General features: G+C 44.5%; 2 protein-coding genes across 9 annotated transcripts in view; one reads left to right on the top strand and one right to left on the bottom strand.

The window, feature by feature from the left end:
• LOC139545919 (phosphatidylinositol 4-phosphate 5-kinase type-1 beta-like) overlaps positions 1–24072 on the top strand; it is an 82324-nt gene extending 58252 nt beyond the window's left edge. For all 7 annotated transcript variants that reach the window (XM_071354149.1, XM_071354148.1, XM_071354150.1 and 4 more), the window contains 10 exons: positions 3922–4074; positions 4341–4637; positions 10627–10829; positions 11087–11170; positions 11869–11917; positions 12043–12127; positions 13361–13516; positions 14083–14200; positions 17296–17425; positions 22996–24072. In XM_071354149.1, coding sequence (XP_071210250.1) covers positions 3922–4074; positions 4341–4637; positions 10627–10829; positions 11087–11170; positions 11869–11917; positions 12043–12127; positions 13361–13516; positions 14083–14200; positions 17296–17425; positions 22996–22998 — 1278 coding nt within the window. In that variant the 3' untranslated portion in view covers positions 22999–24072. The remainder of the gene's footprint in view (positions 1–3921; positions 4075–4340; positions 4638–10626; positions 10830–11086; positions 11171–11868; positions 11918–12042; positions 12128–13360; positions 13517–14082; positions 14201–17295; positions 17426–22995) is intronic.
• Positions 24073–24227: 155 nt separating this feature from the next.
• LOC139545918 (ceramide transfer protein-like) overlaps positions 24228–27352 on the bottom strand; it is a 40870-nt gene continuing 37745 nt past the window's right edge. For both annotated transcript variants that reach the window (XM_071354145.1, XM_071354146.1), the window contains 6 exons: positions 27161–27293; positions 26962–27032; positions 26724–26852; positions 26454–26583; positions 26008–26145; positions 24228–25483 (listed from right to left, as the gene is read on the bottom strand). In XM_071354145.1, the coding sequence (XP_071210246.1) occupies positions 26018–26145; positions 26454–26583; positions 26724–26852; positions 26962–27032; positions 27161–27293 (591 nt within the window). In that variant the 3' untranslated portion in view covers positions 24228–25483; positions 26008–26017. The remainder of the gene's footprint in view (positions 25484–26007; positions 26146–26453; positions 26584–26723; positions 26853–26961; positions 27033–27160; positions 27294–27352) is intronic.

The following is a 27352-nucleotide window of genomic DNA, read 5'->3' as shown; positions in this document are numbered from 1 at the left end:
CCCCGTTCTACATGTCCAGCTGTGGTGGTGGTGATTGGGGTTGGGCTGGGGGTGAGATAATGGTCATGCTAATTGAGCATGCTTTCATTATGATGGGTTTAATTGTATCCGCTGCACATTGAGATGAAATGAGGCTGTAATTTCCCAGAGGGTGTGCGTGTATCTGGAGTTAACCCCTTGCGGACCGATCCAACTCAGGAGGCATGTCAGAGGCCCTTCAGGTCAAAGTCATTACCACTCTCTAGTATATTCTGCTGTCATTATCACTGGAATAGGTAGAGCAGAGGAGAATACACCATAGAGTTTCAATATGCAGCACTACCATACAGTATATATACATATATCACACTGTATGCAGGAGCAGGCCCAACTATTCACTGCATGATCTGTTATCTACAGTGGGGAGAACAAGTATTTGATACACTGCCGATTTTGCAGGTTTTCCTACTTACAAAGCATGTAGAGGTCTGTAATCTTTATCATAGGTACACTTCAACTGTGAGAGACGGAATCTAAAACAAAAATACAGAAAATCACATTGTATGATTTTTAAGTAAATAATTTGCATTTTATTGCATGACTTAAGTATTTGATCACCTACCAACCAGTAAGAATTCCAGCTCTCAGAGACCTGTTAGTTTTTCTTTAAGAAGCCCTCCTGTTCTCCACTCATTACCTGTATTAACTGCACCTGTTTGAACTCGTTACCTGTATAAAAGACACCTGTCCACACACTCAATCAAACAGACTCCAACCTCTCCACAATGGCCAAGACCAGAGAGCTGTGTAAGGACATCAGGGATAAAATTGTAGACCTGCACAAGGCTGGGATGGGCTACAGGACAATAGGCAAGCAGCTTGGTGAGAAGGCAACAACTGTTGGCGCAATTATTCGAAAATGGAAGAAGTTCAAGATGACGGTAAATCAACCTCGGTCTGGGGCTCCATGCAAGATCTCACCTCGTGGGGCATCAATGATCATGAGGAAGGTGAGGGATCAGCCCAGAACTACACGGCAGGACCTGGTCAATGACCGGAAGAGAGCTGGGACCACAGTCTCAAAGAAAACCATTAGTAACACACTACGCCGTCTTGGATTAAAATCCTGCAGCGCACGCAAGGTCCCCCTGCTCAAGCCAGCGCATGTCCAAGCCCGTCTGAAGTTTGCCAATGACCATCTGGATGATCCAGAGGAGGAATGGGAGAAGGTCATGTGGTCTGATGAGACAAAAATAGAGCTTTTTGGTCTAAACTCCACTCGCCGTGTTTGGAGGAAGAAGAAGGATGAGTACATCCCCAAGAACACCATCCCAACCGTGAAGCATGGAGGTGGAAACATCATTCTTTGGGGATGCTTTTCTGCAAAGGGGACAGGACGACTGCACCGTATTGAGGGGAGGATGGATGGGGCCATGTATCGCGAGATCTTGGCCAACAACCTCCTTCCCTCAGTAAGAGCATTGAAGATGGGTCGTGGCTGGGTCTTCCAGCATGACAACGACCCGAAACACACAGCCAGGGCAACTAAGGAGTGGCTCCGTAAGAAGCATCTCAAGGTCCTGGAGTGGCCTAGCCAGTCTCTAGACCTGAACCCAGTAGAACATCTTTGGAGGGAGCTGAAAGTCCGTATTGCCCAGCGACAGCCCCGAAACCTGAAGAATCTGGAGAAGGTCTGTATGGAGGAGTGGGCCAAAATCCCTGCTGCAGTGTGTGCAAACCTGGTCAAGAACTACAGGAAACGTATGATCTCTGTAATTGCAAACAAAGGTTTCTGTACCAAATATTAAGTTCTGCTTTTCTGATGTATCAAATACTTATGTCATGCAATAAAATGCAAATTATTTACTTAAGAATCATACAATGTGATTTTCTGAATTTTTGTTTTAGATTCCGTCTCTCACAGTTGACGTGTACCTATGATAAAAATTACAGACCTCTACATGCTTTGTAAGTAGGAAACCTGCAAAATCGGCAGTGTATCAAATACTCTCCCCACTGTATATATTATTCCACTCACACATTACTTGTCATTTGAAATTATTTTCTACCATTCTTTTACTTCAAGGCTGTTGCACCCAGCCTCACCACAGCTCTTATGAATGCCCTGCCACGTTCTGCATTTATGATCTGTAATCATTGCTAGCAGACAAAAGGCTACACAACAGGCAAAGAAAGAGTGAAAGCCAGAGAGGGGCAGACTGGAAGTGGGAGAGAGACTGAAGGGTGACGCAAACACTGTCTTAATGTGTGTCCTTTTGTTGATTATGAATTTATTCAGAGACCGGAGCAACAAATCAGCTTAATTAAGACAGCACACACACACACACACACACACACACACACACACACACACACACACACACACTACCCCCCAGGCTCCTGAATGCAAATGCAGATAAATTGCGGATGTGTTTGTGCTGTGGGCTCAACGTGATTGGAGACTGCCATCAGTCTGTGGAGAACCCCATGCCGTCTCTCTCTCTCTCTCCATCAGAATACACAGTGCTGTTTCCCTTCTACTGCACTTATCATTAAACGTTAGTGTTTAATGGACACAGCACTACTGCCTTTCCTCACTGACTTCCCCTATTCCTTTGATTTCCTCACACACACACCCTACCTCACACACACCCCCTACCTCACACACACACACACCCCCTACCTCACACACACACACACACCCCCTACCTCACACACACACACACACACACACCCTACCTCACACACACACACACACACCCTACCTCACACACACACACACACACCCTACCTCACACACACACACACACACCCTACCTCACACACACACACACACACCCTACCACACACACACACACACACCCTACCACACACACACACACACACACCCTACCTCACACACACACACACACACACACACACACACACACACACACACACACACACACACACACACACACACACACACACACACACACACACACACACACACACCATGTAAGGCCAGCAATAAGCCTCAGGGCACGGGTGAATGTATTGTTTCCACCAGCATGTGTGTGTGTTTATCAGTTGTACCTTCACAAACAAAGCCCATGTCTGTACACACAATAACATTTCCAGTTTAGTTTACATGAGATGAGCCTCTGGCAATAGAGCCCACATACAACAACCGTTCCAAGAACATATTTTGTGTTGTTCTCCATATGAACAGAAAAGCCCTAGTCTAACAGAACCCCTTCTGTGAGGTAGGGGGTGTGTGTGAGGTAGGGTGTGTGTGTGAAGTAGGGTGTGTGTGTGTGTGAGGTAGGGTGTGTGAGAGAGAGGTTGGGGGTGTGTGTGTGCAGTAGGGGTGTGTGTGTGTGTGAGGTAAGTGTGTGTGAGAGGTAGGGGGGGTGAGGTAAGGGGGAGGGTGTGCGTGGGTGAGTGTTAATGAAATACCGTGCTAGAAAAGCCACACAAGCATCTTTGAATGAAGGAAACAGTATGTTTGTGTTCCAGACCTTACCAATTGGAATACAACTTGTTATTTTTTTAACCACACAATTAACAACGGGCGGTGTGTTAGGTGTTTGTCCATGGAATAAGTTGTGCTTTATAAATCAGGCGAGAACCTTGTTTTCATGAGGATGTTTCCCAGGATTAGGCAGCTCGTTCAATGACCACAGGACTTGATTGAGGCAGCACAAACAGATCTGTGACTAGGTTATGGTTGTACAGGCATACTGTACCTCACCAGTTGTTATGTTTTGTTTTTACAGGCATGTTAAACCAGTTATGTTTTGTTGTTTTTACAGGCATATTAAACCAGTTATGTTTTGTTGTTTTTACAGGCATATTAAACCAGTTATGTTTTGTTGTTTTTACAGGCATATTAAACCAGTTATGTTTTGTTGTTTTTACAGGCATATTAAACCAGTTATGTTTTGTTGTTTTTCTCCTCAGTACTCCATCTGTAATGAGCCTCTGATTGAGCTGTCCAATCCCGGGGCCAGCGGCTCTCTGTTCTACCTGACCAGCGATGACGAGTTTATCATCAAAACCGTCCAGCACAAAGAGGCAGAGTTTCTCCAGAAACTACTCCCAGGTTACTACATGGTGAGTAACTTACCCAATCGGGTCTGCGTTCCCTATGTAGTGCACTACTTTTGACCAGGGCCCATAGGGCTCTGTTTAAAAGGATTTAGGGTTCAATTTAGGTTGCAAACCTAGTCTTAGGCCTTTTAAACAGTGGAATAATACTGAGGTTTAAGGTTTGGGATTAATGGTTAACTGAGTATTCAGAGCTATATGAACTCTAACCAATCCAGAACCTTAATAATCTACTAACTGCAATCCACCTCTCTCCCCACATCCACACACAGAACCTGAACCAGAACCCACGCACGCTGTTGCCTAAGTTCTACGGCCTGTACTGCATCCAGTCTGGAGGCGTCAACATCCGGCTGGTGGTGATGAACAACGTGCTGCCGCGCTCTGTCAAGATGAACTACAAGTACGACCTGAAGGGCTCCACCTACAAGAGACGTGCCTCCAGGAAGGAGAGGGAGAAGGCCTGTCCCGTCTACAAGGACCTGGACTTCCAGGACATGCATGAAGGGCTCTACTTTGACGCTGACACCTACAATGCCCTGATGAAGACCCTACAGAGAGACTGCCTGGTAGGTGTGGACTGGGACAGGTGTGTGTGTGTGTCTGTCTGTCTGTCTGTCGGCTCGAACTCTGACCGTGTGGTAGGGCCTGGCGAAGCTGTGCTACAACACTGTCTTGAGTACCAAGAAAAGCAGATTATACAGCTGGTTTGAATGTTATGTCATTTCAACTTGCTGAGTCATCCCAGTATTGCAACGCATCTCAGCAAACACATGGCAGAAGCAATTTAACAAAACAAAGCAGATTCCTCACATTCTTTCAGTATTGTATGCAGATTATGGAGAGTCGTTCTGGCTTTTCCAGTCATGCTAGAATTAGAAACTAGAAGTACTATCAGATGAGACGGCTCAGTTTACAGCACTATCTGTACGCTCATCTCTACGGTCTGCTGTTTTCATTCCCAAACTCTGGACTTAAATTGCCAAACTCCTTGTGATGTCATCCCTTGGACATTGGGTCAGATGCCAGAAGTAGGAAAGGGCACAGATTGTATTTGTAGTTGGACTCCCTCTGTCTCTGTGAAATCAGCAACCTCTCTCATTCAAACAGGATACTCTGCACTCAGTACACACGCTCAAATAGTATACACTGCATACACGTACACACACGCATGTATACTAATGCAAGTATGCACGCACGCATGCACGTGCGCCACACCCACACACGCTCTCCACTCTTCCACTTCATACTCTGCCACATTGTATACAAACCTAGAACAGTGTGTGTGATTGTAGGGTTGGACAGAGTGTTTTGAGAAAGGGAACTGTGTGTTTCTGCAGCGTTTGGCACTGGGACTGTGTGTTTCCACTGTGGGTTCATTGGGAGCTCTGAGCTCTGTTCAGTTCCATGACAGCTCTCCAAACACTGAATGTGATTAAGAAATGTTCCCAGCAGCGTGAGAGCGAGAAAGTAAGAGAGCGCACCAGCCTAAAGATAGGAGTCCAATCTGAGGCTGCATTCCTGTCTATTTCAGAACAGTAGCCACCAGATTAGCCTGTCTAATCTAGTGAAGTAGTGGGATCCGAGCTATTGTTCAACAGAGAGAGAACACCACAACTCTGCTCTGAGCAAGGAGCTACTTTCCCACACCTAAAATGTACATAGAACAAACAGTACCACAAAAAGTCAAGCTGGAGATCTATAGGCCTACAGCATTACTATGCTGTACACTGAGTGTACAGAACATTAAGAACACCTGCTCTTTCCATGACACAGACTGACCAGGTGAATCCAGGTGAAAGCTATGATCCCTTATTGATGTCCCCTGTTAAATCCACTTCAATACATGTAGATGGAGGAGAGGAGACAGGTTAAAGAAGTATCTTTAAGCCTTGAGACAATTGAGACATGGATTGTGTATGTGTGCCATTCAGAGGCTGAAATGGGCGATTCATAAAATGTAAGTGTCTTTTGAACGGGGTATGGTAGTAGGTGCCAGGCGCACCGGTTTGTGTCAAGAACTGCAACGCTGCTGGGTTTTTCATGCTCAACTGTGTCCCATGTGTATCAAGAATGGTCCACCACCTAAAGGACATCCAGCCAACTTGACACAACTGTGGGAAACATTGGAGTCATGGGCCAGCATCTCTGTGGAACGCTTCCGACACCTTGTAGAGTCCATGCCTTGATGAATTGAGGCTGTTCGGAGGGCAAAAGGGGGGGGGGGATGGGGACAGGGACTCAATATTAGGAAGGTATTTGTAGTTATTCCTAATGTTTGGTATACTCAGTGTATATCTGTCTTATCTCCCTCTGTTGTCATTGTGCTCTGCTCAGACCTACACTACCCGTTTGTGAATAGATAATTGGTTGATTGATTGAAAACACGTAATCAATCATAATGTGGACTGTCATAGATCATATGGATGGTGATCACATAACGACTGACAATGGTGAATAGTCTTATTCAGCTATTATTATACAGTATAGTTCTTACATAACCCTATGTACTGTACATAACCCTGGCCTTCTTGGCTAGCTCTGAAGGGATGAAGGGAAATATCTCATGTGGGAGAAGAATGAAGTTGCCCCTAGGCACTGATCTAAGGTCAGTTTAGTATTTTCAACAGTTAAGTTACAGTTAGTATATGTGGAGGGTTAGCTTATCCTAGATCTGTGCCCCTAAGGACAACTTTAAACCAGAGGCTGTTAGGCCTGTGTTGTAACTGTGTGGGTGTTGTCCCTGACAGAGAGAGCATGGTAGTGTCTGTCTGTCTCTGTCTCTGTCTGATGGCACAGGGTGCTTCACTCTGTCTCCAACCAGGATGTAGACATCAGGAAGTAGACCAGGAACAGGAAGGAAGACACACTTCCTGTTTAAGGTATCCAACCTTTGAAAACTTGGAAATGTTATAGCCTACGATGTGATTGTCAAGGACATTTGTTTTACTCCCCCATAACAACGTCATGGCTTCTGTGAACCAGATTTAACCACTTTCATTGTATCGGAGACTGAGCTGTTTTTCAACAGCAAACGACAAGTGGTGACTTAATGAATGGAGTTAGTCTGCATGAGTAGCACGGTGTTGTGGGTATATATAGGCCTGTTTGGTAACAGGCAGTCCTGTGTGTTTCTGATGACTCTCCTTTGGGACACCGCCTGGAGTCACGCCTCGATGACTTTGGCTGCTATAGCTGGCTGATTCATCTCCTCTGCTCTCCTTGTGTTTGTTAACTAAACTCACACACTCCTCAATGTTGACTTTCTATTAGCTCAGAATGGTGGAGAAAGGATAACAGTGGTTTACAGATAGGGCTGTGACGGTCATGGAATTTTGGGTGACGGTAATGGGCCAGCCAAATGACCGTGGTCATCGTAATAACCGTTTCATGATGGTCTTCATCCGTAACCGTTACACAGTTATTCAGTAATTGTGCCAGCCCTATTCACAGACACTCAAAGATGGCCTCTTGTTTGAAGTCTTTTAGAGGACCTCTGTCTCTCTGTCCCTCCCCATCTCTCTTCTCTCACTTCCTTTGTACTTCAAAGTATAAAGGGAACAGTGTTTCATGCAGGTCATTAATGTGCCAGGCCCAGGTTTCATAATGACTGTTTGTTTGTGTATGTCTGGGGCGGGGGGCTGTGTCTGGGGGGGGGGGGCTGTGTCTGGGGCGGGGGGCTGTGTCTGGGGGTAGGGAGAGTTGTTAAGAGACAAAAATACATTCTGTAACTGTAACCCAGGACAGAAGTTCAAACTTCTTGAAATGTTTAACGCCAGTGAGCTGTGTGTACGTCTGAGCAGTGGTTGTACTGTAAGTGACTGGACTGTAGCTAGTTTGTTATTGTCACGGCTTCCTGCCTTCCCCTTCTGAGCGGTAAGCAAAGCGCCCCCTAAGCAGAATCTCTGTCCGTTTCCATGAGTAAGCAGTAAAGACCTAGCCCCAGAGCCTGCTGCAGCACCGAAAAACAGGAGGGGGATCGAGAGGGACGTGACAGACATGGGTGAGGGGGGGAAGGAGATTCAGCCAAGGTATGGAGGGGAGGTAAGGGGTGAGATGAGAGAGGGAGACCAGGAAGTGTCTGCTGCTGAATGTGGGTCACTGAGGGAAATGTAGAGTAGTATGTTTTTCCTTCCTCTCCTCTCTCCATCTCACAACAAACTAAGAACATTAATAAAACATGCCCAGGTCTATGACTGGAGAGGGAGGGAGAGGGGAGCGGGGGGAGGGAGGGATGCATACAGACAGACACTGCTTGGGAGCCATTGTTTAGACTCTATCTTGTAACAGAGAGCAATGTAATTGTCATGTTGAGAGGATGACGATGTAAAATGGAATGACAGTTTAGCGAAGGGTACAATGTTTTGTAAGGGGTTGCCAATCATGAGTGCTGAGGTCTGTTTGTGACTAGGGAAGAGGGACGTGGAGTGGCATTTAACTTGATATCTGAAAAGGTTTTTGTCTGGGAATGCCCCTATTAATTTGAGACGGAAACAAACACGTATGCTCACATGCACGCACACACAAACAGCGCCACACACACACACACACACACAAAGAGGCCGGATTAATGCAGTTTCAGCCCCGGTAATAAGGAAATATAAACTGTATATAATAAACTGTATTATAACTGCATAATGTGACTGGTCAATTGTGTGAGTCAGGGGCTAGGCCCAAGAGGCAATGTTCAAAATACAACAGAGAGCATAATTTAGTGACAGAAGATCAATAGTTTATAAAAAATAAATGTGGATTAAGTTTTATCACAATAACATTTGGGTATCTGCCAAAATAAAGGAAACACCAACATAAATGGGTCTTAGTGATTTCTTAATCCTGCCCTGCACAAACACACAGAATGGTTGGGATTTGTTTTCTTCTCATTATTGTTATAGAACTCGTGGCGGGTCATGTTGTCCCCCTCTCCTCCTGCCATGTCATGTTGTCCCCCTCTCCTCCTGCCATGTCATGTTGTCCCCCTCTCCTCCTGCCATGTCATGTTGTCCCCCTCTCCTCCTGCCATGTCATGTGATTCTGTCATTCCATTGGAAGATGACGGGGACAACAATGCCCTCTCTCACAAAGCCAATCAAACCACGGCAGATCTCAAATGACACCCTATTCCCCATGCAGTGCTACAGCTGGATCTAGCCACTACGCACGCCTAACATAAAAACATATGGAATGTCATTCAAATGGAATGGAGACATTCCATCAAATGTCAATGTAAAAGCTGAGAATTGTAATTATTTTATGGACACTCCTGACCTCTAACGACCAACCAAAATCTAAAACTGACCTTACCTTAACCAAACCCTAAACCTAACCATAACCTGATTTTAACCAATTCTGAAATTAAATATCGGTTTGCAGGTCAGGAGTGTCCTTCTAGCCTTTTCCGGGCAGGTTGGTGTGTGGCTCTATTCAAAATGGTTGCCTTTGAATAGGACGGGGGAGTCAAGAGGAAGGGATGCAAATCAGAGACATGGAAAAGACAAAGCTCGAACAAGAGCGCAAGTGTTTATTCTGAATGTTTGTATGTATGTGTGGCTGTATGTGTGGGTGTATGTGTGGGTGGTGTGCGCGCGTAGCTGTATGCTTGTTCATGATTTGCATTAGTCTTAAAAGGACACTACAGAACTAATTAACCATGATTAAACCACCAACAATAAAGCACGAATAAAGACACATTTACCATGAGGATATCCTGGAAATAGCTGTTCTATAATCTTATTGTGGGTGTGCTCAGTCATGGTGCAATGGATTCTAGTTATAGATACATCAGTGGTATGATAACATATCTAAAGGCCATCTTTGCTCACCTATATCCAGCCTACTGTCCGCTCTTAGTAAGGGTGTGTTTGTGTTAGTCTTTATCATCAAAGATCCTCATTCTGGACATATTAGTTCACATTTCTTAGATTATGTCTCAAAAGGCAAATGAACGGGTTCTGTTGTGGTCCTTTTACTCAGCCTGTTTTCTACTAGCCAGTTCCATATAACGGATGATGATGGCTGAGTCCGTTTTGGCAAGTTTGGAAGTTCCCGATGTTGGGAATACTGTTTACGAAATCCAACTGAGAGCAGATTCTAGGAATTACCATGACAATCATGATGACCATTCCTTGTTTCTCGTTGTCATCTCTCTGACAGACAGACAGTGCTATTCTTGGATGTTTCGGGGATTGGTACAATAATGCTTAGAATGAGACGATTCCCGTGGTCCAATGATGGAAAATCATGCTAATTTGATAATCTTATTATGGCAGAAGGAACTATAAAAAGGATGACTTTCCACATATCATATCACTATTGCCTATTTATCTTTGGTCACACAGAAATATGGGTCACACTTCAATAACCGATGATAAAAAAAACACAATTTTTGTTTAAAATGCACACATTTGTGTGTGATACTGGTCAGATTCCGGACTTTCCGGACCAAGGCCAACACCGCCAAGGCCAACTGTTTTTCCACTCTTTGCTGGACTACGGGTTGTTTTGATGTTGTTTCAGATCATGGTAATTAACTGTGTGGTTTCATGTTGTGTGCTGCAGGTGTTGGAGAGCTTTAAGATCATGGACTACAGTCTGCTTCTGGCCGTGCATGTCCTGGACCAGAGCCCGAAGGAGGGCGGCGAGCCGGGCCAGGCAGTGGGGGATGGCAAGCGGCCCGTGGCCCAGAGGGTCCTCTACTCCACAGCCATGGAGTCTATCCAGGGGGACGGCAAGGCTGCCGAGGCCCACACCACAGACGACACGTGAGTCAGCTCACCTCAGTCATACTGCCCATACACATTCAAAGACAACCACACGTACAGTACACAATCATATACACCTTAATAGTTTGATGACATTTACACGTACACATACTCACATTCACATACACTGAAAAATACATGGCAAAACTCTTACAAACACTTACAATGATCAAAACCTTTAATGTGTCTCCTGACCTGACTACATTCTGTGACTGGACCTGTATTTACTGGGCTGTATTTACTGGGCTGTATTTCAGGATGGGTGGAATTCCTGCCAAGTCACACAAAGAAGAGAAGCTGCTTATTTTCCTGGGCATCATCGACATCCTGCAGTCCTACAGGTTTAACATGACTTCATAACATGCTATATTATATAGCATAATAACATACTATAATGTTCTGTAACATGGAGGGTTCGTTGCTACGCCCACAGACTAGTTAGCATTACATATTCTGATTGATTGGATATCAAGCAGCCACTCTCCTGGGTCCTTAAAGCATCCTTTTCTATCCAACTCTGTTAATAAGGGTTCTGTAGCTATCAGTCTTTCCTATTCACTCTGGTGAAGCATTGATTTTCTGTCCCAATGCAGGGGGTAAGGGAGAGAGAAGAGGTAGTGAGAGGGAGAGAAAGAGAGAAGCTCCTCAGTGTGACAAGCCTCGAGGGCCAGAGAGACAGAAGTGTCCCTAAAGCTTGTTCGCTTGTCCATATCTCAGCATCTCTAAGCTGACCTCAGGACCTGTCTGTCAGTGTCTTGGCTGGGGAGTTACATAATGATATCATTCCCCATATATCTTTTCATATTAATCCTCTTCCCTTGCCAACTGTTTGCTTGCCTCAGTCCATCAATTGCAGTGTCAAATGTAACTAGAATGGGAGCATATTATGTAACATGAAATGTAATATTGCTGTGGTTCCTGTTCTGTCTTTGGTGTCAACGGGAAGCATCTCAGGTTTTGGGTGATGGGGCTTGGTGAGGGGTTGGGTTTGTTGCATAACAAGCTCTGTTTGTGACAAGACTTCTTGTTTCCCCCTCAGATTCATTAAGAAGTTGGAACACTCATGGAAGGCCCTGGTCTACGATGGTGTAAGTTGATATGCTGCCTAATACGTGTGTCCTTCTGAACACACACCGTTCATAGGTTCCATTCTTATTGATCTCAAATAGCCCTCTCTGATAAAAGCCTGTATTGTCTTCTGTTCTGTCCTCAGGACTCTGTCTCGGTGCACCGGCCTGGTTTCTATGCCAACCGATTCCTCAAGTTCATGAGCACTTCGGTGTTCCGGAAGACTCAGAGTAAGTCTGCTGGCTTCTGTTCCTCAGTCCCCTATGACAGGGATACATTAATGTTAGGACTTAAGCTGTCACACATGCCAGGCACTGGGATCGGAAAACAAGTGTAATGGTAAAAGGGGTATGAGGGCTAAGACTGAGACTACAATAACACTATGTCGGTGTGTCACGTACAGTTTAGTCAACTTTAAACCATTGGAAATGTTTGTACAGATTGATTTGTTAGTGACCTGCTGTGTTGAAGGCAACAACACAGCTGTGTTGATGTAAGGTATACATTTCTCCTGTGAGAGGACGTGATTGTGTTTTACCAGTTTGTTGTGTGGAGGATCCAGTGACACATACACTGTTGTCAGTCAATTAAATAGGTCAGGTTTCAAACCCTCCCTCAGCTCCTCTCGCTGTGCTTTCAGCTTACGCTGACATACTGATATAGATTCTTGACGAAAGCGACTTACGGTAATGCGTCCATGCATACATTTATGTAGTTGCATATTTTACTAATTCTGTTCTGCCTTTAGCTCTTTCCCCAGAAATATCTTGTTATCAGAGAGGTGTTTAGTTTCTCCCTATTAACAGGAGTCTATGGTTGTCCTCTGTTTGGGTGGTGGCCATGCCAGTCCCCCAGTGGGGGTAATTTAGGAACCCACCCCAGTGGCTGAAGCCCCTCTCACTTCAGGGTTTTGACTTGTGGAATGTTTCATGTTAAGATTAAATAAAGCAGTGTGCAATGCTGATTTAAGGAAGATGGCTTCTGCGATGGTTTGGGATTTAGATGCTGGTATTATTATGGCAATGCTTCTGCACAGTTAGATACAATGGAGAGGGATTTCATGCTCCTTTTGGGAGTCAGAATAGTAACGTCTGGGGACAGTTGCATAATGATCATTATGCGTTAACAGTTTGATCATTTTACTGCTACTTTGGGACAGACACTTCAAGCTTGATTATGCACGACAATGGTTGCAATCAGGGTAATCTGTTCCCTCCATCTCTCCCTCTTTCTCTCTTGCTCTACCCTATCTCTTTTGCTCTACCCCTTCACTCTCATTCCTACCCCCTCACTCTCTCCCCAACCCCCTCTTTCCTCTTGCTCCCTCTCTCTCCTTATCTTCCTCTCTCCCTTCCCTCCGCTCTCCTTTTCTCTTCCCCCACCACTCGTTTCTGTCTCCCTCTCTCTTTTACCTCTCTCCCCATCCCACTCCCCTCTCCCTCTCTTTCTCTGTCTCTCTGCAGCCATTCGCTTCTCCCCTTCTAAGAGGACTCGTACATCCATCCCTGCTCTGAAGTCGTCCTCTCAGGAGATCCTGTCTTCTCAGAAGGAAGAGAAGGAGGAGGAGAGGAGGCAGAGGCTGGGAGGAGCACGCAGTCTGGCCAGTCTAGACGGACAAGGTAGACCAGCACACTATTATCAATCATCCACACATTCATGTGTTGTAAAAAAAAAAATGCACCAGAGAGAAATCACTTACACTTCCCAGATCTGTCATGTAGACCATACCTCTCGTTATGTCTGGATCGATGGCCCTTCGAAAACCACTTGGTCCCCATAAACTAGTCCTTCAGTAGTGCCATAGTGTCTCCACCTCCAGCCCCCACTGAAATGTTGCCTCACCGAAAAGAAAACACAGTCTATATCCTGTTATTAACAACTTTAGGCCCAGGTTGCTGTTATACAAATACAGTTAATAATACATTGACTGACTGAAGGCATTATCAGTGAGGTCATGGCTTTGTGTGTATCTCTGTGAGGTCATGGCTTTGTGTGTATCTCTCAGTAAGGTCATGGCTTTGTGTGTATCTCTCAGTGAAGCCATGGCTTTATGTATATCTCTCAGTGAAGCCATGGCTTTGTGTGTATCTCTCAGTGAGCTCATGGCTTTGTGTGTATCTCTCAGTGAGCTCATGGCTTTGTGTGTATCTCTCAGTGAGCTCATGGCTTTGTGTGTTTCTCCCAGTGTTTGGCTCCTACCTGCGTCCTGACCTAGTCCCTGACACCCCGTCTTCCTACGAGGGCTCCTCCATGGGAACCATCTCCTCCTCCTCCATCAACCTGGAGACCCAGTCTGAAGACAGGTACCTCTCTCCCCTCCTTGTCTCCCCTCCTTGTCTCCCCTCCTTGTCTCCCCTCCTTGTCTTCCTTCCTTGTCTTCCTTCCTTCCTTCCTTCCTTCCTTCCTTTCCTTCCTTCCTTCCTTCCTTCCTTCCTTCCCTCTACCTGGAGACTCTATCCCCTCCATCCCTCTACCTGGAGACTCTATCCCCTCCATCCCTCTACCTGGAGACTCTATCCCCTCCATCCCTCTACCTGGAGACTCTCTGTTCCCTCCATCCCTCTACCTGGAGACTCTCTGTTCCCTCTATCCCCTCTACCTGGAGACTCTGTTCCCTCCATCCCTCTACCTGGAGACTCTGTTCCCTTCCTTCCCTCTACCTGGAGACTCTATCCCCTCCATCCCTCTACCTGGAGACTCTATCCCCTCCATCCCTCTACCTGGAGTCTCTCTATCCCCTCCATCCCTCTACCTGGAGTCTCTCTATCCCCTCCATCCCTCTACCTGGAGACTCTATCCCCTCCATCCCTCTACCTGGAGTCTCTCTATCCCCTCCATCCCTCTACCTGGAGACTCTATCCCCTCCATCCCTCTACCTGGAGACTCTATCCCCTCCATCCCTCTACCTGGAGTCTCTCTATCCCCTCCATCCCTCTAGCTGGAGTCTCTCTATCCCCTCCATCCCTCTACCTGGAGACTCTCTGTTCCCTCTATCTCCTCCATCCCTCTACCTGGAGACTCTCTGTTCCCTCTATCTCCTCCATCCCTCTACCTGGAGACTTTATCTCCTCCATCCCTCTACCTGGAGACTCTATCCCCTCCATCCCTCTACCTGGAGACTCTATCCCCTCCATCCCTCTACCTGGAGACTCTATCCCCTCCATCCCTCTACCTGGAGACTCTGTTCCCTCCATCCTTCTACCTGGAGACTCTATCCCCTCCATCCCTCTACCTGGAGACTATATCCCCTCCATCCCTCTACCTGGAGACTCTATCCCCTCCATCCCTCTACCTGGAGACTCTATCCCCTCCATCCCTCTACCTGGAGACTCTATCCCCTCCATCCCTCTACCTGGAGACTCTATCCCCTCCATCCCTCTACCTGGAGACTCTATCCCCTCCATCCCTCTACCTGGAGTCTCTCTATCCCCTCCATCCCTCTAGCTGGAGTCTCTATCCCCTCCATCCCTCTACCTGGAGACTCTCTGTTCCCTCTATCCCCTCTACCTGGAGACTCTATCCCCTCCATCCCTCTACCTGGAGACTCTCTGTTCCCTCTATCCCCTCTACCTGGAGACTCTATCCCCTCCATCCCTCTACCTGGAGACTCTATCCCCTCCATCCCTCTACCTGGAGTCTCTCTATCCCCTCTATCCCTCTACCTGGAGACTCTCCATCTCCTCCATCCCTCTACCTGGAGACTCTATCCCCTCCATCCCTCTACCTGGAGTCTCTCTATCCCCTCCATCCCTCTACCTGGAGACTCTATCCCCTCCATCCCTCTACCTGGAGACTCTATCCCCTCCATCCCTCTACCTGGAGACTCTATCCCCTCCATCCCTCTACCTGGAGACTCTGTTCCCTCCATCCTTCTACCTGGAGACTCTATCCCCTCCATCCCTCTACCTGGAGACTCTGTTCCCTCCATCCTTCTACCTGGAGACTCTATCCCCTCCATCCCTCTACCTGGAGACTCTATCCCCTCTACCTGGAGACTCTATCTCCTCCATCCCTCTATCTCAGGACCCCTTCCACTTCTACCTGTCCTCTCAAAGTCCCAATTCTAATCAGTTATATTTACACACTTGTGTAAATATTGGCAACAATGATTTTGACCTGGGACACCAGGTGAGTAAGCGATTTGAGCTAATCAGTGACTAAACCAACTAACCCTGCAGATCAGATCACCAGCAGGTCCCCTGAGTTGACCAGCCCTGCCTGCCATAGGGATTCCCCTGAGGGGAGAGTGTGACAGAAAGAGTGCGAGGGTAGAGAGTACAATGTAAATAATAACCGGTGAAATCACTGAGCTACCTGGGAGGCCAGATGGAAAACATAGTACTCACCTGTTGTGATGACAAGCCACATGGAACAGGTGACTCAGAGTCCTCAGGCTTTGTGACAGTATGTTATACACTAGAGAGAGATTCCCTGGAAGAGCCAGGAAAGCCCTCACTGGACATTTATTCACAGTGCTCAACTAACATCCAGTTCAGATGCAGTGTGCAGGCCATAAACCATGGACTTTAAATTCTAACCTCCCTCTAGAAAGAACTGTTTATTTTCCTCTCATCTCTCCCCCCAGCTCTCTGTCTGTCTGTCTCTGTTCAGTAGTATCAGGTTCTAACCCTAACTGGAAGTCTCCATTGTGATGCCTGCCTGGTCTTGTTCCCTTCTCAGGCACCTGTCTGTTGCCCTAAATTTGTCTATCAATGTGTTTCATGAATATTTGACTCAAGGCTTTCAGAAGGTCTGATTAAGAGGCATTGTTAGTAGAGAGAGAGTGTACTTTTCTGACAGGGTGACTTTTTCTATGTATGTACATAATCCCTTTTCTGAGGTGTGTGTGTGCCTGCATGTCACCTTTAAGAGGGGTAGGCAATAACATGCCATAAAATGGTAAACACATTCCTGAATTTAAGCAAAGTCAGGAGTCAGCTGACATGCATCAAGGAAATGGCCTGTTTCAGATGTACACCTGCCCCCTGCTGTTCACGTGATGCTGTGTTTTAAAGGACGTTTATTTTCCCTGATTATTTGGGACTCTTTTTCGAGGTCCATAACCCAGTAAAGGAGTTCCACATAAAACATAATTTCCCAGAATTCCCTTCCTTAAATTAACTTATCCTGTTTGTAAGTTCTTAGACATTAACTTCTCCTAGAGAGACCTATAGTCTACAGCCAGACATCAGACACACAGACAGACTGGTTTTCCTCTGTTTCCCTGAAGGGGGTTTCACCTGGCTGTCATTTTCATGTTGGATTCTTTGATTTGCCATGCAGTTAATCGTGCACTATGGTCAAAAGAAGGGAGCTATGTAGGGAATAGGGTGCCATTTGAGACTTTTATTTTCTATATCTACTTATGTGTGTTTCTTGTTCTCCTGTTTCCCCTCAGAGATGAAATGGCGTCCAGCTCAACATTCACCCTGGAGGACAGCGCCATCTGTCTGACGTCAGAGCAGAGCACCATGGACGTAGAGGTGGACATGGACCGGGATGATGGCTCAGTGCTCGATGTCTACTTAGTGAGTACTCACTCACTGGATGTGTCCCAAATTACACCCTATTCCCTACATAGTGCACTACTTTTGACCAGGGCCCATAGGGCTCTGCTCAACACCCTATTCCCGATAAGAAGATACATTTTTTAAAGTTTTCTGCTCAAGGGTTTTTACATTATTTAAAAACAAAACTTTATTTATCTTGGCAAGTCAGTTAAGAACAAATTCTTATTTTCAATGAAGGCCTAGGAACAGTGGGTTAACTGTATTGTTCAGGGGCAGATCAACAGATTTTTACCTTGTCAGCTCGGGGATTCGATCTTGCAACCTTTAGGTTACTAGTCCAACGCTCTAACCACTAGGCTACTTGCCGCCCCAACATGACATGTTCTACTCTGATTTAGCCACTGTCTCCTGTATTCCTGACCCTGAGTGGGCTCTAGAAAATGTATCCTCCATATTTATTCATCTGGCAGATAAACACACCCCTTTTAATCAAAGATAATGTAGTTGAAACCCTTGGTTTTCAAATCAAATCAAATTTGTCACATGCGCCGAATACAACAGTGAAATGCTTACTTACAAGCCCTTAACCAACAAGGAAGTTTTAAGAAAAATAAGTGTTAAGTAAAAAATAGATCAAATAATTACGTTAACAGCAGCAGTAAAATAACAATAGTGAGGCTATTTACAGGGGGTACCGGTACAGAGTCAATGTGCGGGGACACCGGTTAGTTGAGGTAATATGTAAATGTGGGTAGAGTTAAAGTGACTATGCATAAATAATAAACAGAGTGTAGCAGCAGTGTAAAAGGGGGAAGGCAATGCAAATAGTCTGAGTAGCCCTTTGATTAGCAGTTCAGGAGCCTTATGGCTTGGGGGTAGAAGCTGTTATGAAGCCTTTTGGACCTAGACATGGCACTCCGGTATAGAGGTCGACCGATTATGATTTTTCAACGCCGATACTGATAATTGGAGGACCAAAAAAGCCGATACCGATATTTTTTTAATTTTTTTATGTATTTATTTTATTAAAATAATAATAATGACAATTACAACAATACTGAATGAACACTTATTTTAACTTAATATAATAAATCAATGAAATCAATTTAGCCTCAAATAAATAATGAAATATGTTCAATTTGGTTTAAATAATGCAAAAACAAAGTGTTGGAGAAGAAAGTAAAAGTGCAATATGTGCCATGTAAAAAAGCTAACGTTTAAGTTCCTTGCTCAGAACATGAGAACATATGAAAGCTGGTGGTTCCTTTTAACATGAGTCTTCAATATTCCCAGGTAAGAAGTTTTAGGTTGTAGTTATTATAGGAATTATAGGACTATTTCTCTCTATACGATTTGTATTTCATATACCTTTGACTATTGGATGTTCTTATAGGCACTTTAGTATTGCCAGTGTAACAGTATAGCTTTCGTCCCTCTCCTCGCCCCTACCTGGGCTCGAACAAGGAACACATCGACAACAGCCACCCTCGAAGCATCGTTACCCATCGCTCCACAAAAGCCGCGGCCCTTGCAGAGCAAGGGGAACAACTACTCCAAATCTCAGAGCAAGTGACGTCACCGATTGAAACGCTATTAGCGCACACCCCGCTAACTAGCTAGCCATTTCACATCGGTTACACCAGCCTAATCTCGGGAGTTGATAGGCTTGAAGTCATAAACAGCTCAATGCTTGAAGCATTGCGAAGAGCTGCTGTCAAACGCACGAAAGTGCTGTTTGAATGAATGCTTACGAGCCTGCTGCTGCCTACCATCGCTCAGTCAGACTGCTCTATCAAATATCAAATCATAGACTTAATTATAACATAATAACACACAGAAATACGAGCCTTTGGTCATTAATATGGTCGAATCCGGAAACTATCATTTAGAAAACAAAAGGTTTATTCTTTCAGTGAAATACGGAACCGTTCCGTATTTTATCTAACGGGTGGCATCCCGTTAGTCTAAATATTGCTGTTACATTGTACAACCTTCAATGTTATGTCATAATTATGTACAATTATGGCAAATTAATTACGGTCTTTCTTAGGAATAAATGGACTTCACACAGTTCGCAACGAGCCAGGCAGCCCAAACTGCTGCATATGCCCTGACTGCTTGCACGGAACGCAAGAGAAGTGACACAATTTCCCTAATTATAAGAAATTCATGTTAGCAGGCAATATTAACTAAATATGCAGGTTTCAAAATATATACTTGTGTATTGATTTTAAAGAAAGGCATGGATGTTTATGGTTAGGTTTGGTGCATCGACAGTGCTAAATCAAGTAGGCTGTGATTCGATGAGAAATTAACAGGCACCGCATCGATTATATGCAACGCAGGACACGCTAGATAAACTAGTAATATCATCAACAATGTGTAGTTAACTAGTGATTATGTTAAGATTGATTGTTTTTTATAAGATAAGTTTAATGCTAGCTAGCAACTTACCTTGGCTTCTTGCTGCCCTCGCGTAACAGGTAGTCAGCCTGCCATGCAGGCTCCTCGTGGAGTGCAATGTAAGGCAGGTGGTTAGAGCGTTGGACTAGTAACCGGAAGGTTGCAAAAACGAATCCCCGAGCTGACAAGGTAAAAATCGTTCTGCCCCTGAACAAGACAGTTAACCAACCGTTCCTAGGCCGTCATTGAAAATAAGAATGTGTTCTTAACTGACTTGCCTAGTTAAATAAAGGTGTAAAAAAATATATATATAAAAAAATTGGCCAAATCGGTGTCCAAAAATACCGATTTCCGATTGTTATGAAAACTTGAAATCGGCCCTAATTAACCGACCATTCCGATTAATCGGTCGACCTCTACTCCGGTACCGCTTGCCGTGCGGTAGCAGAGAGAACAGTCTATGACTAGGATGGCTAGAGTCTTTGACAGTTTTTAGGGCCTTCCTCTGACACCGCCTGGTATAGGGGCCCTGGATGGTAGGAAGCTTGGCCCCAGTGATGTACTGGGCCATACGCACTACCCTCTGTAGTGCCTTGTGGTCGGAGGCCGAGCAGTTTCCATACCAGGCAGTGATGCAACCAGTCAGGATGCTCTCGATGGTGCAGCTGTAGAACCTTTTGAGGATCTGAGGACCAATGCCAAATCTTTTCAGTCTCCTGAGGGGGAATAGGCTTTGTCGTTCCCTCTTCACGACTGTCTTAATGTGTTTGGACCATGATAGTTTGTTGGTGATGTGGACACCAAGGAACTTGAAGCTCTCAACTTGCTCCACTACAGCCCTGTCGATGAGAATGGGGGCGTGCTCGGTCCTCCTTTTCCTGTAGTCCACAATCATGTCCTTTGTCTTGATCACGTTGAGGTAGAAGTTGTTGTCCTGGCACCACTCAGCCAGGTCTCTGACCTCCTCCCTATAGGCTGTTTCATCGTTTTCGTGATCAGGTCTACCACTGTTGTGTCATTGGCAAACTTGATGATGGTGTTGGAGTCGTGCCTGGCCATGCAGTCATGAGTGAACAGGGAGTACAGGAGGGGAATGAGCACGCACCCCTGAGGGGCCCCCTTGTTGAGGATCAGCGTGGCGGATATGTTGTTACCTAGCCTTACCACCTGGGGGCGGTCCAGAATCCAGTTGCAGAGGGAGTTGTTTAGTCCCAAGGTCCTTAGCTTACTGATGAGCTTTGAGGGCACTATGGTGTTGAATGCTGAGCTGTAGTCAATGAATGGCATTCTCAAATAGGTGTTCCTTTTGTCCAGGTGGGAAAGGGCAGTGTTGAGTGCAATAGAAATTGCATCATCTGTGGATCTGTTGGGGCGGTATGCAAATTGGAGTGGGTGTAGTGTTTCTTGGATAATGGTGTTGATGTGAGCAATGACCAGCCTTTCAAAGCAACTTCATGGCTACAGACGTGAGTGCTACGGATCAGTAGTCATTTAGGCAAGTTACCTTAGTGTTCTTGGAGTTTCTCCTGAGTTATCTGAGCTAATTCAGATGATAAATCAGGCTTGGGCCAAATCAAGGAAAACTGACTCTGTAGTAGACTGGCAATCTTTCAGACAATTGAGAAACCGTTGTACTATCTCGATTTAAAAAAAGCTAAATCAACCCATTTTTTAAGCTCTATCTCTGACTCAGGTGGTGATCCTTCTACATTTTGGGAAACAGTAAATGCCCTGAAGTGTTCAAATTCCTGTTCTTCCCTGCCTAAGCAAGTTTTGTCTGACTCTGGCATCATAACTGAGAAGAATGGGATAAGTGATACTTTTAGTCATGTTTTTATCTCGGTAGGCTTTTTATTTGAGAGAAACGGTGGTGTAGTTGACCCTGGTCAGTCAATCGACTGCTCTTCCCACTGCCAGCCTCTAGCTGACTCGATGGTTAACCCGTCAACTTCTAGTGAATCTTTGTTTTCATTTCAACAATTTACTACCTGTGATGTGCAAGATGCCTGGATTGATGGGAAAAAAATCCACTGGGGCTGATATACTTGATCCATTTTTGCTGCAGCTCTCTGCCCCCCTGATTGCTGAATCATTAACCCATATTTTTAACCTGATGATTATATCTGGTACTCTCCCCAAGGTTTGGAAGGCGGCCCATGTACTCCTCCTTCACAAAGGTGGTGACCCTTGTGACCTAAATAATTATCACCCTATTTCTAAACTTTCTTGCCAACTAAAATATTACAGTCCTTGATTCATTCTCAGCTATCTTTTTTTACCTTTGAAATGTGTTCTAAATGTACATCAGTCGGGTTTCAGACCAGGTCATAGCACCAGGTCACTAGTTATAAATGTTGTGGTTAACTGTATGTATAAAAGGCAACATTGTGCTGCCCTTTTCATTGACCTGTCAAAGGCTTTCGATACTATTGATCACTCACTACTAATTAAGAGGCTTTCCTCAATTGGCCCAGACCAGGCTGCATGTAACTGGTTTAAAAATGACTTGACAGATATAACTCAATGTATATCTACTGATTGTGTTGAATCAGGTTTCCTGGATATTACGAAAGGGGTTGATTCTGGGTCCTGTACTTTCTGTTTACATGAACAATATCAACTTGTCTGTAAGAAATTGGAACCTGCACTTGTACTGTATGCTGATGATACTGTTGTGTATGCTATTGCCTCCACGTGTATGCTATTGCTCTATCTGAACTACAGTCTGCCTTCATTGTATTACAGAAAAACTTTTTGGACCTGAAATTAGTACTGAATGCAGGTAAAACTGTATATGTTGTTCTCTAGAGCACATAAAAATAAGTCTGATTTAAGCATACAGAACATCAGAAAGTATTCAGACCCTTTGACTTTATCCATATTCTTTTTACGTTGCAGCCTTATTCTAAAATGGATTGAATTGTTTTTCAATCATAATTCAGGGCTCATCTGTAAAAGACACCTTGGTCTCTATATGACTCCCTGATAAAATACAATCAAATAAATATCCCTATATAGTGCACTACTTTTGACCAGGGCCCTATTCAATATATAGTGCACTACTTTTGACCAGGGGCCCATAGGGCTCTGACTAGAACATCCCTCCTGTAGGAGCAGATCTGTCAAATGGATATAATAAGCTGTATTTATAGTATTTACTCACACTGCACTCTCTTCTGTTTCAGTGAAAGGGGAGGCTTACAGACTACTACGATTTTGTCAATCGTCTGACAATCGCTACACTCCATTGGACAGGGCCCCTTTGACTCCACCCCCAGCGCTGCTAAATCCACTCTGCCACTATTGCCAAACACAAAGTACTGGGATGCTCACACCTGATAGGCTGATGAACTAAAACAAGACACAAATGGAATTACATGTCAGACCTTACCAAGTGATGTTTGTTAGAGCATGTCAGTGAAGTCCCTCAAATATTTTCTTTCATGGCCTATAAAGAAAAAGCATATATAGAAATATACATTCATTTGAATGTTTTCATTTTCCTGCTGACCAGAAGTTATTACACTTTCTTTGTAGTAGCTGGTTGGATAATGAACATTTAGTGACATCTTGGCCATTGCAGAAGTGTAACAGTGACATGGAAAACACACAAGGCCAATATGGATGAGCCTGGACTCATATTATGCTGTAAAAAGAACAGATGGTATATACATTCTGAAGCCGCCAAGGCCAAACTAAAGACTCATTGGCTGGTATGTTGAAGGTACCAAACCAACCAACACATTGCTATTCATTCCAATCAGACAGGACTAAAGTAACAGTTTGAAGGCAGCAGGTTAAGGGCTGCTGTTGACCTGAGAGGAGAGGAGACCCGGTCAATCTTCTTGGATCTTCAGCTTCATTGAAGAGGACGGCGTCAAAATGGCACTTTGGATGTTAGTTATGATTGTAATAACTATTTTTCCTTGATGAACGTTGGGTTTTGGATTAGTGGAATATGCACATTTTTATATTATGCACACCTATGTATGTCATAAGTACAAGTGCACAGACAAGGACTATGGTAGAATTTTCTGATGCACAGAAACTAATTTTATATGGAGGGGTGTCAACTGAAGAACGAGTGTGTCCTCTGTATTGTTAACTAACCAGTAGTTTGCCTCCATTTTAGACACAAGATCTGACACAAATTCTATGATTATAATTTATTAAATATATAGTTTGCTGAAGATAAATATTTTAATCACTGAATGTAAAGACTATATATAGAAGAATCCTATCAATAAAATGTGTTCCACTTGTTTCTTTCCCGAAAGAAATCTTGAATATATCAGTTGCAGACGATGCTTTGTTTAAAAAAAATAACTAATTGAGGTGCTCTCCATTTCCCAGCACACTTCATCCTCACAACTGCTGCTCATTGCTGTAGAGTAATGACTAAGTAGAAATTTAAGTCTTAATTTCTGTAGTGTAACAATTTTAATTTACAGAACATTGCCCAATTGCATTTAGAGCAAATGATAACACTTCAGACAAACAGAAATATACAAAGCGTGTCAATTCCTCAGACAAAATTAAAGGCTTAATGCATTCTTCAGCTGATGTCACTCCTCTGACCGTCATGGCAATGTTGTTTCCCCATGGATTCTATGACCCCTCAAGCTGAGTGGAGGATTCTGACAGCCTTGTCGATGGCAAAATCACAACTTTAAATGAAAGTAAACAAATAAAAATGAGGTAAGAAATCATGTGAAATGCTGACCCCAGTGTAGCGTCTCTAGTCGTATGATACTAACAGACTTCTTTCAGGGCTCATCCTGGTGTTTAAGGCATGACAGGTTAACGAGGGATGTGGAAAAAAATGGCCACCCCATCTGAACACCCAATGCTGTGGTAGACTGTACATCAGCATGCTACGTGCACATTTGGGGGGGGGGGGGGGGGGGTCAACAGTGGATACCAACTATTGATACCTTAGTGTTTATGGGTCACATTCAACAAATGACTTCAATCTTATCCATCTATACCATACATTCAGTTTGTTATCGTAAAGATCACCTTCCTTTGAAAACAGACTAGTTATGTAGTTCTTCCAATTCGTTTGCCAACATCCTTTACATTACGTAAACTAATGTCTCCGTACAATACATCCATAGTGTTCCTTTACAGCTACTGTATAATGATCTACAGATATAGAAATTGTGTACAAAGCTTTAGACTCCTTCCCCCCATTAGACTCCAGGGCAGGTCGTCACTAGGGGAGGACAAGACAAAGGCTAGCCAGACTCAACACACTGCTCTCCGTCTGTCTACTTGCATTCTTTTTGTAGTAAAATTAGCAGCATGAAAACGATCAGTGGTTAATGCAAACAAAGTATAGTCAAAAATGTAATAATTCGAAATGTACAAAACAATTTACAAAAAGCAAAAAGTTGGTTCAATTGATTCAAAATATTGCCATAGAAATTCTTGAATTTATATACATATCCAGTTTGACAATGTTTGGTTGTTTTTGTGTCTCAGGTGGCTAGCAACTACTGGTAGAATAAAGCCCTAAACCAGTTTCTACTCATTTGATACAGATATTTCATCATGGGTAATATAGTTTGAAGACATTCTGGTTGACGGATTAATATGGGTAATGTAGTCTGTGGGAGCCCCTTGAATGATCGGAAATGTAGCCATGTCTCTTCAGGACAAAATGTGTTCCGCCTGAGAGAAAAGGAGATGGAAGGTTACCAAAAATAACAAAAAACTAATATGGCACAATGATACACAACATTGATCTGATTTAACAACTGTACTTGTGTGGTAGAGTGTAATTAAATATCTATGGTCTATATAGATGTCTTTAGGCTTGTGCCTGTGAGGATAATAGCTGATTTATGCTTGATCCAGTAATGCTGTCTGGAGGCGGCGTATGGAGGCTGTGACCCAATTGCAGAGCCTCCAGAGGCCAAATCGAGCTCCGTACAGCGACGTTGTGCACTTCCCAATTTATGTAACAATGCGGAGGGCTCCGTATAGCTCCACATTGACATGATTGGGTGATGGTAGGTGGGGACGGGAGGTCCTGTATAAACAAACTCACTTCCTTGACAACAGATCTACGAAGCGCAAGAAGTATAAATGCCCTGACTTCTACAGAGGCCGTATCGCAGTAAATGCTGTACGGCCATTGCATATGCAGATTGACCACGCAAAGCCTTTAAGAGTGGGTTTGAGTTCGCTGCTACCTGTAGAGGTTTAAAAGAGGATAGGTTTCCCACTGGTCTTCTCCTGGACGTAGCCGGTGAAGCGTTTGAGGAACTTGGGGTACTCCCTCTTGGCCACAGCTCTGAGGACTGAGGCAGGGGCCCAGCCTCCAGGATTCACTAGGGAAAAACAACCACTCAGTCACTATATATACACACACACACATACAAACAGTGAGCCTACATGGTGTGATAGAATCACTATACCAAACCATTAATCAACATTTAACTTCCATTATCCACTCACACAAAGCTCTGCCATAAAGCTCAAAATACAAGAGCAGCTTGTATTTGTACATGGTCCAATAGGGAACATGGAAGGAAAAAAAACAATGACATGTAGGTGGATAAACTTGACCAGGCTCGTATGACAACCATGAAGTCCTCACCTAGTGGGGACCTGAAAGAACTTGGGCTGCTGTACTCACCGTTGGCCACGTAGGTGATCTTACAGAGGATGTTGTCCCTGCTGATCTCTTTGTTGCCCTCTGGAGGGCTCACAAGGGTCTGGCAAATCATGGCCACATTGATTTTCGCACGGACACACCGGTTGGTGGGCTACAGAAAGAAAGGGAGTTGATTAAGGTAAGAGAGCAGTAGCCATTCCCCCCCTTCCAATTCAACATTGATCCCTAGCTCTATGCCATCATATATTAAGAGCATGTATGGCAATAAGCCCTTGTGTCTGTGGAACTCACCTGGGCGTTGTCATGATCCACAGAGAAGTTGCAGACCAGCCACGTGTCTGGGTCACTCTCATTGGTCGCCAGGATCTTCCTGATAGCTGATAGGTAGAGAACGTCCCTCTGAGAGGCGGGCCATACTCTCTGAAACACAACCATTGGCTGTCAGTCAAACATGACCAGTCCAAAGACAACCCACATGTACAAGAGCCTGACACACTAGGGTGAACCTGAACTCCAGAGGTATGATTACCTTGTGTGTCTGGTAGACTATAACAGCATTGTCTGAGAGCGTCTCCACCACGTTGAAGTTTTCAATGGTGGCTGAAAGAGAAACAGACCAAGACTAGACAAATCAACAACAATTCAAGACATTGATTGTGTGCAAAGTAACAAAATAAAATGACTAGTCTAAAAAATTATCTGATGACGATGGATGAAGATAGACTCACTCTCCCAGTCGTTGCGTACGTCCGTGTCCCAGAAGTAGTGGCATAACTCGTGTCCTGTCACACCCTTCACTGCATGGGTGGCCTTCAGAGGGTCCAGGACGATGCCGTTCTCCTCCACCTCTCTCCTGTATACCTGAGATAGCAGACAGTCACATGCATTAGCCATTATAGACCCATATTGGACCCATTCAA

Source organism: Salvelinus alpinus, chromosome 19, assembly GCF_045679555.1.
Source record: "Salvelinus alpinus chromosome 19, SLU_Salpinus.1, whole genome shotgun sequence".
Taxonomy (NCBI): domain Eukaryota; kingdom Metazoa; phylum Chordata; class Actinopteri; order Salmoniformes; family Salmonidae; genus Salvelinus; species Salvelinus alpinus.
This window is presented reverse-complemented; position numbering and strand designations above follow the sequence as displayed.